At 49.6% G+C, this 12241-nt stretch overlaps 2 protein-coding genes across 2 annotated transcripts in view; both read right to left on the minus strand.

Moving 5' to 3' along the window:
- Positions 1-6171, minus strand: part of tmem132e (transmembrane protein 132E) — a 182369-nt gene extending 176198 nt beyond the window's left edge. The window contains exon 1 of the mRNA XM_029174630.3: positions 4938-6171. Coding sequence (XP_029030463.1) covers positions 4938-4998 — 61 coding nt within the window. The 5' untranslated portion in view covers positions 4999-6171. The remainder of the gene's footprint in view (positions 1-4937) is intronic.
- gtf2ird1 (GTF2I repeat domain containing 1) overlaps positions 1-12241 on the minus strand; it is a 189613-nt gene that overhangs the window by 140613 nt on the left and 36759 nt on the right. The window lies entirely within an intron of this gene.

Here is a 12241-nt window from a genome sequence, read left to right on the forward strand (position 1 = left end):
CCAGTTCGCTCAACGCTACGGCGGCCTCGTTTGTGACGCGTCCGTTTCCCCAGTGTCAGAATCAACATGACGACAGTGTTAAAATGTGCAGTCAGCAGATATGAACTCAAGTCCTGGCTGACTGCAGGCTTTGCTTGGAGAAAGAAGTGGGGCACGTGTTCATTTAGACCAGTCAGAGACATCATTTGCAGCAATATGGAAGCATCAATTACAAAATGCATAGCCGGTCTGTGAACTTGAGCTGAGACAGATGAAACCCAGGACTCAACACCGGAAATTCACAGCTTCACACTAAAGTGCGGCGTTTATTTACATCGGCCACAGACGTCAGAGTGAGAGAGAGAGAGAGAGAGAGCTGCTGGGCGAGTGGGAGACCTGCCACTCTCAGCAGACGGCGTTGAGCTCCAAACCGCCGCGGAGGAACGAGCTGATCGAACACCGCGGCCGGGACACGCGTCACTTGTAATTCGTTATTAATTAGACGCGTGTCCCGTGGCTGTGATCGGATCCAACGCCGGGTTGGAGCACTTTTAATCGTTTCGTGGGAGACGCCGCAGATACACGGGCCGCGGCTGAGGGCGACCGGCCGGCCCACGGCCGACGGCCATGTTGTGCTTCGTACAACAAAAGTTAAATTAAATGAAGTGGTATAAGCAGCTGCAGAGGAGGAGGCCGAGGGGGCCGCCAGACTGGAGCGCGCGCGTCTTTTAGTCCTTTAGCAGATTGGGAGCACTGGGAAATCAGTGTTCAGGGGAGGAAAAGCCTCAGATGCGCTGAAAGCAAAAAAAAACTGGTCATATTTCTTTATTTTCTACAGAACTAATCACACAAATCCTTCATACGGAGGCTAACGGTCCACTGGGAAATACTGCTGGAGAGCAACGGAGAAGCGCCAACACCTCTGCACCAGATGGTTTATCTCCTCTGATCTCCGCAGCCTCACAAGCTGATGAACGACATTTGCCATTTGTATAACTAATCTTACGCACCCAACCATTATTATGTCTGGTGTTAATGCTATTAGAGAAGAACGCCTTTTCATATCCAGCCCTCGGAGCCACGTCCTCGCTAGACAGGGCTCCACGTGGATGCTGACAGATATATTAAACCACGGGCGGCTCGGACGCATCCGTCATTGGATGTGTCGTCCAATAAGAAAATATACAATAACGATGCTCCAGGAATCAGAACCCCAGATTTTGAGCTCCTCTAGTCCAAATGTCAACGTGTCGTTGATCAAGCGTCGACCGTGGCTTTAAAGGTGCAGAGATCGGCTTCTGTAAGGTCCCACAACAAGCCCCCCCCCCCCCCGGACCGCGTGTCATCTGCCATGTGAACATAATGTCACAAATCGTTTCCTCTGCTCAGATTTATATTGCACCTAGTCCACTTAGAGGAATTAAAGGGCCTTATTTCGGCGTAACCTTTTCTCTCCCCGTCCGCCTGTCGGGGGACAGACGACTGGTGAAACGGGAAATATATAAATATATTACGGCGCCGGGACACAAGGAAAGGATTATACCCCTGAAGCATCACAGGGATTGAAGCGCCGACACATGTAGGTGAAGGAACGTGATGGAGGCAAGGATCAACCGACAACAGCGGCAGCGCGGTTCCCAGTGGGGGGTCCGGAACGGAGCCGCGACAAAATAAAGGCACTTAAGGGTTCTGTGGGGTTCGGTGGGTTTGTCTGCAGCGTGAAATAAAAGGCTGACTCGCAACACCGGAGGCCGGAGAGGAAGCTATTTCAAATCAAAGCGCGGTGGAATGTGTGCAGCGGGGGAACGGATCACGCGTGATCGCCTACTGTGGAGCAGGAGGTTTGACGAGGACCTGCACGGGCAAAAAAAAGCGTCCGGGTCGCACGCGTTGCTGTCGGTCTGGTGCCTCTCTCTCATCATTTCAAAATGACAGCAAAAAACAAGAGTTTAGAGAATCTAAACCTGCTTCAGCGACGATGCTCACTTCCACTTTGGGTCTGTGTTGTAATTATAAATTGCTGGAGTCATCACATGAATCGTTGCCATATGTGGCCCGTTCCATACAACACAATCCCACTCCAAGCCTCACTCAGAGACAGACAGAACAGGAGATTTCTCAACTTGCTTAATGAAAACAATTAAAAACGCTGCTCGTTTGCATCGGAGGCTAAAACATACAAAGAATCTAGATCAAGTGTGAAAGTTAAGCCGCAGCAGCAGCATGAATGAAGCCGAGCCTCAGCAGACGTGCATCATAGAATAAACAGCCTGCTCGGGAAAAAGATGAACCTCAGCACTTATACAGTAACTGGGGCTGTATTCACTGAGCTTCATCTTCGCTCTTAAGAAATTGAGCTTTTTAGCAGATTGAATAGCAAGTGCAGCTTTACTGACCACGGTAAATTGACTAGACAGGCCACTGATCCTCTCACCCCCGGCAAAGAGAGGAGAAAAGAATAAAGGGGGTTCGCCCTCATAATTCAAAGATTACAAGAGTCCGACCACTCCACCATCAAAAGACGCGATGCATTATAGACAATGGCGCAAGGAGCGCCGAGCAGCCCCGAAGCCCTTAGTGCATAGGGTCGGGCTCATCGCACAGCATCTGAGGGAACCGGGGCTTCACAAAAGCTTCCTTTCACTAGCGATGAAGGACAACATCCTTAGAATTCATTCCACAACAACCTCTGCAGAGCCACAATGCTTCGCTAACAGCCTCCACCAGCAGCAGCCCGCTCTCCAGGAGCCGCTTCCTTCGCCCTCATTGTTTCCCGCAGGTGGTCGCCCTGCTGTTCCGGGGGCTTGAGTTATTTATTTATTTATTTATTTATTTATTTCCGGTCGCACAGGAGCACGTGCTGCGTGCGCTCCCTCGAAGCAGCGGTGACAGGTACGCCGGCAGCGGCGCAGCGTCCCCACAAACGCCCGGCGTGAAGCGAAACAGAATAACTGAGGAGCCCGTTCGCGGTCGCAAGGTGCTCATGCATACGGATGAGCAGCCGCGTGTGCCGGCGTTTTCCCGCGTAAAAAAAAAAAAAAAAAAAAAAAAAAAGGGCCGCGGAGCCGCAGCGACGGGCTTCGTTTCGCCACATGTAAAATCAATTAGGGCTAAAAACACGAGCGCCGGGGTGTCACACTGCTGCTTTGTCCGCTCTCTGTCCAGCGCCGTGGACGCGCGGCGGCCTCCTCCATCAGCCGTGGAACGCCATTAGTCATGATGCATTCAGGCCATTTATCCAGATGAACCGCGTTAGATTCTAACGCGTTAGATGACACCTGGGCGGCGGCCGTGCGCCCCCCAGGTGTCATGATCGATTCCCAGGGCCGATAACAGCCTGGAATAATTAGCCTGAGCGAAGCACACGGGGCCGCTAGGGTCCAGACCCTTCAGCCCCACAGACCCAGCAACGCCTCACTGACCTTTGATCTCCCTGTGGAGAACGGCGGTAATAGAAAAACACCTCTGTGCGTCTATAAACGTGGGTGCCGCAGCTCCGAGCTCCTGTAAAGAACCACCGTCCACAGCGAGTGTCACAACAGATCCCAGCGAGGCGTTCTCTCCGAGCTCTGCGGCAAAAGGTGATTCTTCAGCCCCATTTACATCGGCGCATTTCAGACAATATATATGTAAAAATGTAAATTCCCGGCGATAAGAGTGAGGCAAATAGATTCATTACGGTGCCGGATTTTCCTCAGAGCTCATGATGCCGTGTTTTCACACCTGGGGATTAGTCTGCTCAGCTGCTCATCCAGCAGGTTTGCCGCATTTATCTTGAGGTGTTCTTCCAGATTGTTTCCTTAACGCCAGTGTGACAAGAGCCCAGTGCTTTAACGTTTCTGTGCACGTGTGCGTGAGGGACTCGGAGGTCCGTGAGGGCGAGGACCTCTGAACCCCCCCCCCCCCCCCCCCGGAGGCAGCGGGCCGCGCGCCAGCCGCGATACTGCAATTACTCCTGACAGCAGCGGCCGCGTCGTCCAGGAAGCTGGAGATCCTCGCACCGTTAGCCGCATCCGCGTAGGCAACTAATGCAGCGCCCAGAAGCCACGGGGGGAGGGTGCAATGTATTCTAAAGTGCACATGTAGGCGTTTCTTTTGTGTGGTAATGAATTGGAGGCAAGACTTGGTGAAAACGAGTAGGAGAGGGGGCAGATACTGCGCGAAACGCCTGGCAGGATGCAAGAAGTGGTTGGGTGGAAAGAGGCACTTCCAGACTTCCGCACTGAGCCCGTGAAGAGGCCTCCGAGCGACGGCACCGCGAGGCGCTCCCGCTCCGATGGCCTCTCGGCGCTGCGCTTAATCCACGCAGCCAAGCGTCACGCCGCCTACCGCTGCTGCGTCAATACGGCCGAGCTGCACATGTTGGATATTAAAGCGGGATTACGCGTCCACAGTGCAACTACATCACTGTGCCATGTCACGAAGTCATCTTTGGGATGTTCGATTAGGATTTCGTACACTTCTTCGACGCTGAAGTCGGTCTATGTAGGACAGAATAGAGGCTTATCTGTCGCGCGAGAGACCTCCCGCTACGAAATAAAAGGCGATTTTACGCAAAATACGCACACCGGGAGAGCGCAGCCGGCTGTGAGACACGCCGGAGCGACGCTCGTCCTGCTCCCGCTCCTCCCTCACCCATCGCTAGGTGATTCCTGCTGGTGCCGCTGGTGACTGTACGAGTGGGGGGTCATTGGATGGTAGTGTTCCAGTTAAACGCCAGTCAACAGCTACTTGCGCGCTGGCTCGCGTTCATAGGCGCTCTTCTAAAATGTCCAAGTTTGTGGACGTTTCTTTTTAAATACTTTTACAGCTGCGCGTTGCAGGAATTTGGCATCCTCGTGTTTTTATGGTCATATATTATGATCCCGAAAGAGGGGAGGGGAGGGGAGAGAAGGGGGCACGAGGAGAGAGAGATGAGGGGAGGGTAAGATGAAAAAGGAAAAAAAAAAATCACTCACCACATGAAAGCGCCGCCACGCAGATGAGAAGCGTCCATCTGCAGTCCCGTGCACCTGACATGGTAGGAATCCCAGCAGGCGGACGTTAAATCCCAGGTGTTCGAGCGGCCGATGCTGGACCAATAAACCTCTCCGCAGCCTGCGCGCGATCCTGTTGCAGTTGTTCGCGCGGTTTCAAGTTGCACAATGCGCAACAGAAACGCACGCATCCGCACGAGCGTGCGACGGTGCGCGGCGCCTCGGACGGGGATCTTCAAAGGATGTTGTCGCTCAGCTGCGGTCGTCCTCGCGGTCGTGGCGAGCGGCGACTGTGGGAGGCACGGCCACGCCGCGTCTTCTCCACATGGGAGAGGAAAGTTACGAGTATCCTGCTCCAAATGTGACCGCCGATGGAAGAAAGGAGACCCAGCGTTCCTCAAACGGAGCCAAGTCCTCGCGCGCAAGCAGATAAATGCCCCCCAAAAATCATAAATCAATGGATCAGTGGAGAGATGACGCGCGCCCTGGTTGAATCATAGGAATCCTGCGTATTTCTGCCAAAAAGGGCCAGAGTAGTTGAAGCAATAATCATCAGAGAGAGGCCGGTGTGGTTTGTGTGTCTTTGTGGGGAGTCATTCTCTAATTAAATATTCACAAATGAAATTCCTCGCGTAATTCGTGGAAATGGTGATGGAGCGGAGGGCGAAAAAAGCACCCGACGGATCCTCAGCGTTGAGCCTCAGCTGCCACACACACTTCTCGGGTTTCATTTAAAACCCACACACGAGAGTGGAACGTGGGGATTCATCGCGCGCCACTAAACGCTGCGAAGCTCGCTCCTCAAACAAACCCAAAAGCTCCGGCTCGTCTCTCCCAGCACTTCACCTACCGCAGCGTCTTGCGACAGTCGCCCAGCTGGGAACCATCGTGCCAACATCAAAGCGCCGCGAGGATCCGCCAAACTCCTGCCACTTTCTTATTCCGTTACTGCGGGCTAATAAGCCGGAGATCCGGAGCGGAGCGGAGCGTCGTCCGTGCCGCTCGCCGGAGTCTGACACGCAGCCAAGTCCGAGCAACTCCGCGTCCCGGTGACTGGGTCCCAGTCCGTGACCTGCGCGCACCTGCTCCGAGGCTCCTCCGTGGACGCGCCGGGATTCTGAGCAGTGACTCGATCACGGTCGCTTTGGTCCCGTTTTTTTCAACTCCGCTCCAAACTAAACGTGTTCACCTTAAAACGCACAGAGCCGCAGCTTCAGTTCGCCAAGCTCGCCACTGTGCAGAAATCTCACGTCCGGTGGCACTTTTCAAAACAAAGTACAAGCACGTTTGGCGACTGGTCGACGAATGTGTTCGGTATAACAGCTAAATGATTTAAAACTGCGTTTATTTTAACATTAACCTAATGACAATGAATAGGTATTTTTAGAATTCCTTCTGTGTTTATTTGCACACTACTTTCCATATATGTTGAAAAATATTTCTACTACTACTACTAATAATAATAGTAATATATAATAAATAATTCCAGAAGCTGACGTTAGCCTTTTTACCTGTTCACCGGTTTTGTTTATGCTGCTGTTATTTCGCCTGTATTTTCTGTGTCCACGCCTCTGGAGTTCGACCAGTAACCCTTTAAATAAATAAAAATGAAAAAAAAGGATGCTTTTATTTTATAAGCAAGATTGTCAAATTCCGGCCTTGTGCGTCCTAGGTGACGTGAACTTGGCGCAGCTCACACCGGGCATCGCGGACAAAAATTAATCACGTGAATGCCTCACCCGCCCCCTCCTCACCGAGGGGACCGTCCCCTCTCGCCTCGTCACGGCTCCTCGTGAGACCAGGCTGTCTTATTCTTCTGGCAGGGAGACGGTACGAGTGTGACATGTTCACTTAATTGCGTTTGATTGAACAGCTGTGACTCCATTAAGGAAGTGTGTCACCTAATCTAAAACACTGGGACTTTTGAGTAGAGGAATTATGACTTACGGTAGATGCCACGATGATGGCTTACCTTAAAAATACCGTATTAGTACCACATTAAAGTGCCAGAGGTTGGAGAGTAAATGGTCAAATTCATTAAGTTCAACTGGATCGCCATCTTTTACCATTTCCTCCAGAGGCAGCGACTGAGGTGCTTGGTCCAACATCAATAGTTGTGTTGTGTGTTCCCTGGTGATTGTTCCTCACATCTCCACCTCTGGCTTGCGCGGAATCTGCCTTTATTCTGATTTTCCCGCAGGTTCCAATGCAGTGGGGCTGACATCAGATATTGACCCCAGCGACTCGGGGACATTCTGCCGGGTTTAAAGCCTAATAGCACCATCCCCTAACTAGTGCGTGTGCTGTCACCTCTCTAAGTGTGTGTGCACCGCCTGCAGTTATTAATGTGCGTCTCCATTGTCCCTTGTGCAGGTGCTGTAGCTCTCGGAACAGTGTGGCTGTGCGAGCAAATTACCTCAGCACACAGGAGAAATAAGACAGAGGGAAATCTGAATATGACAGTGACAATAAACTTCAACATCCCTGGTTGGAGACCTTGGCTGAATCTCTATCACCTTCAGCTCCCTTCATTTTTCCATCTAATAATATCATAACGGCGCCTTTGTCTCGACTCACATATGCGCCGTGCAGACCGTTGGGCACTAAAACGCAGCACAGTGGTGTGTAACACTCGCATTCACTGCAATTATAGCCAGTTATCCTTGCCGCGTTTGCTCAATCTGTGCTTGTGGTGCTGCGTTAACGCAACACTGAGCTTGTTTGTGTGTCGTGGTGCGTTTGCAGAGCCCGGGTTGGAGCCGCGTTGAGGAATGGGACCGACGCGTCGACGTTTACAGCTCACTTTGCTGGACGTGAAATCAGCCACATGCTGCAGCGCTGCATATTTACAGCACGTGGCCCCTTCACAATGCAGAAAACACACCAAGCTCATTGTCTTTTTTTTTTTACATATATAACTTAGCAGAACAGCCATGCTAAATCCCACCATGCCCGAGAATTTAACAAGTACAGCTGTCTCAGCTTTAGCGGCTAATTTATCAACACCATTTATGCAAATGAAGCCGCCTGCAATCCACTGTACCGTTTAGAGGCGACACCTGAGCTGCGGCGCGGCAGCAGGAGGCGTCTGGGTCCTGGAAGAGACAGAAACCTGCCACCGGCTTCGGCGTCGCCGGTGACCAGCGAAGTTAGGATGCGTTTCCTCTGGGTGTAAAACCATCTGCATGCTACAGATGGAAATCGACTCGGCTGTAATGAAATGGATGGCGCTAGTTTGTTCACATTTGGGTTGCTCCCTGTTGTCGTCGTCCCTTCACGCATCTAATACATCAGGTTCCGGCCACGTGTCCGGAGCTGAAATGATCTCGCCTCCACGTTGGATGTATGGTCCATGCATCATAGCAAATCTAGTGGGTCTAGAGTCAGTGCTGTGTTTGTGGATGGTCAAGATGATGAGGTGCTGCAGCCTGAGTGACTCACCACCGGCTGTGGCGGATTTGAGTTCTGTGATCTGAGGTCTTCCAGGGGCTTTGTGTTCCGCCAAAGTCTCCTCACTGAAGTAACCGCAGTCGATACGCTGTAGCCTGAGCTACGCGGCAGTAACAGGTATTGACTATTGTTGCGTATCAGCATTTACAGCTGCTGCAAAGCCAAACGTTGTTCACAAACTGATCCCACTGGCGCCGCTGGGAAATGCACCAGTCAGAACCTAGTAGCCACCCAGCATTAAATATCTTTAAGCTGGATGATGGATTACCATTAAATTGCATCCAGATCTTTACAATCCCCGGTGGATAACGAATGATATGATGAAGTAAAATTTTCTATATCTCTTTTTATCGGGAGAGATCGGTTTAGACATTCTGGTGTTTCCTAGAAACTCTGATCTTCCCCAGAATCACAATGACAGTGTGTGTGTGTGTGTGTGTGTGTGTGTGTGTGTGTGTGTGTGTGTGTGTGTGTGTGTGTGTGTGTGTGTGTGTGAGTGTTTGTAAATAACTTTTCAATATACTTTTATAAACACTACGATACGACATCAGCAGCAGCAGCTTTAAGCTATTTCATGCTGAATGTAGTGACACCTGAACTACAGCAACACAACAGTCTCCAGCCACAGACCCAATGTCCACGCTGTGAGCAATTAAACTTATCTCGTTACCAGGTCCATTAATTTCCTTTAAGGCGAGTGGGCTGAGTTAATGTGCAGACTCTCATTAGGCATGGAATTAGAAAAAAACTCAGACACCACTGATTCCTTTTCCTTCCCTGCCAATGTGATCTAGTTTTGTCAATACGCATCCCGTCTGGTGTGTGTGACATGGAGGAGAAGCAGAGTTTTGCCATTCAGACAGTGTAAACACTCCAGCTATTCAATGGTGTGTTGACATCCAACCTATTACTCCCCTTATAGAGCAAATACATCACTTAACCTACAGGTGAAGAGGTGCTTGTAGTCATGTGCACATTCAAAAACAGGCCTGCGAGACACAGGGAGCAGCATCAAAATGGAGAATTAGCCATGGGAAGTGGTGGAAACGTAGCAGATGGGAGCAGATCATACAGTGGAGAAGCAGCACCTGAAGTCAGGTTTCCAGGTTTTAGCCTCATCAGGTTTGACTAAAGCGTGATCCTGCATCAAATGCCGGACACCGCTGGAGCCGACCGACAGAGGAGGAATTTAAAACTGAGATTCAGTTTCATCTGGGTTTCTATCAATAGCTCACTATTTCACACGCAGGATGAGCTGAAACAGATAAGTGAGGAGGAAATTACAACCACAACCACAATATCAACAACTCACGCCAGCCGTTCTCAAAATGTTTGTGTTTCTGAAGGATTCAAGGTTATTTCATTTCATTATGAATGAACATGCCTCTTTTTTACGTCTTCATACGAATAAAACTTGGCCTTTTCCCGTGTCGTCATGAGTTCATGCTGTAAATGTTTATAATAACAGGCACAGTAGCGTTACCTAAGGATCAGAGTGGAGCATGTCTCATTCTTCACTTCTCAGATCAGTTCAACACAAGTACAGGTGAGACTTTTGTCCAGTCAAACGTCTGTCAGGGAAAAAGCCATGTTATATTTAAACAGAGTCTTTTAATAATTCACAGCTTTCAATGCTTTACGTTTTAGAAGTTAGCACCTATGTCTGCCCTGCAATGGTAACGTGTTGTTAAACTGTGCAGCTGTAATAAAATCTTACTGAGATGTCAATTCCATCAGAAACTGAAAAAAAAAACAGCAAAGCCGCACAAACCCCCACGGGTAAGTTGAAATGATGTATTATTAAAGAACAAATGATGGATGTAGAAGAGGTGTGGAAGGGGTCGAGTGGTTGGGGCGAGCGAGCGAGCGAGCGAGCGAGTGACTGTAGGAGGTGGAAGACGAGCTCCACCGGCGTAGGAATCTGAAGGTACCAGAGAGGAGCTTAGAAAACACACACACACACACACACACACACACACACACACACACACACACACACACACACACACACACACACACACACACACTGTAACACTGTAACTGTACAATGTAACATAATATAATACAATATAATCTAATATCATAATAAGTCAGCAGCACCTGTACATGTTGTTTTGCTCCTGTTAATCTTGCCAACAATTCAGTGGCCAAACACTATTAAACCTTCCCGCAAAGCGGATGAATTCAGTTTTCCAGCCTCCTCCCCATCACACCCATTCACTCTGTGGGATGGTGGCACAGCTTGAGAACCACAGAAGGAGATTTGTAATTCCGAAGCATTAAAAAGGGGGAAAAAGCTGTAGCAACAGGATGCACAGGTGTCTGGGCGCATGAGTGGAGGGCGCGGCGCGGCGCGAAGCGAGGCTGAGTTACGGAGTAGCGTGAAATCTGGGTTTCACGCCTCGAGCTGCTTGTGTCATTACAAGCGAGCGGCAGGTGTTCGCATTCATGCCATAAGTTATGATTTTCTCATTATCTGTGTGGATGTGAAAAGCCTGTCACACATCCATAGAGTGCATTAATAAGGGCCACAGTATAATAAATAGCTGCTGTGCATATCCCTCCGCAGGTACTCGAGGATCCTCAGCAGCGGCTCTACTACTGAGTGCTGCAATCAGCTCCTCTGTTGCTCCTTGTGTTCCTTGTTGACGCCGGATGATGCTCTTCAGACTGAAACGTGCTCACGAGACGCACACGCGCGGGCGAAGTCGGCGTGCGTTACGTGTGTCACTCAACCACCACGGCGCATTTCGCAGATCGGCTTATAAAAGCTCCTTGTTCTGCGTGCGACGCACTGCCGCAGCTACTGTGGAGTATCTGCATGAACACCTGCCAGCAGTGACCTTATTCCAAACAGCTAATCCTGTAATCGTGTCCTGAGTTACCCTCTGAATCAGCTCTTTCTTAAGTTCACACTGTATTGGGCTTTCGAAGGCTTGTGGTTTCCAGAAACGCTGTAATTGCCCTTTTTTGTCAATTTTTTCTCTGTAGCCTCGGCGTTGCTCCCACGTTTTTCATACTCTAACTTCATTTTGTCTCCGCAAACTTGACATCGATGCTTCAAAACGTAGCATCTTTCTATGACATACTCTGATTCAGATACGTTTGCTTATTTGATTCTTCGTTTTTTAACCTGAATACTGTGGCATTTACACTCCTCACTCCTGCTTTATTTACTGTTGATATGTCTTAACCCTATTCACAGTAAAGTCTATTAGGAGTGGCTTATCTTCACCAAACACTGGAACAGCAGGACCTTCTGGACACTCTATCAGCCTGACTGTCTAAACAGTATCACCACCAGAACAGGTTAGAAGTAAATACTGGGGTTGGACTTTAACACACACACACACACACTGACAAGTAACAAGTATTAATTAATAAAATCCTTTTTGCTATTTATTTGCTGTGGAGCTTTTGTTTCCTTATTGTCAACAAAGAATGAAGCTAAATGAGGCAGTGGGTGCATATACGTCCTTTCTGAGTCAGACTGGCACAGGTGACGTGGTGGTGTTTATCTAGTGTTATTTCCTTTGTTACCCCGAACAACAAAAGACTGCGCTCACTCAGCCTTTAGGTTTTATCTAAAGTGCTGCAAACAACGTCATCCCTGACACAACACACGACGGGAGAAAAAGAAGGTGACAGGCGTGTTTCTGTGATGTACTCAAAAAGCCCAGAATATCACAAAACACATAACAAGCCAAAACGTGACGATCCATCGAACTGTCAGTCTCTTTCAGTCCGCGTCTGGTTAATTAGACTTCAACACTTTTCTCTAAGTCAACTGTAATTTTACTTGGGTGCGTCATCAAAATCCTCTGGTCCCTCAGATT

This window comes from Betta splendens, chromosome 14, assembly GCF_900634795.4.
Source record: "Betta splendens chromosome 14, fBetSpl5.4, whole genome shotgun sequence".
NCBI lineage: Eukaryota > Metazoa > Chordata > Actinopteri > Anabantiformes > Osphronemidae > Betta > Betta splendens.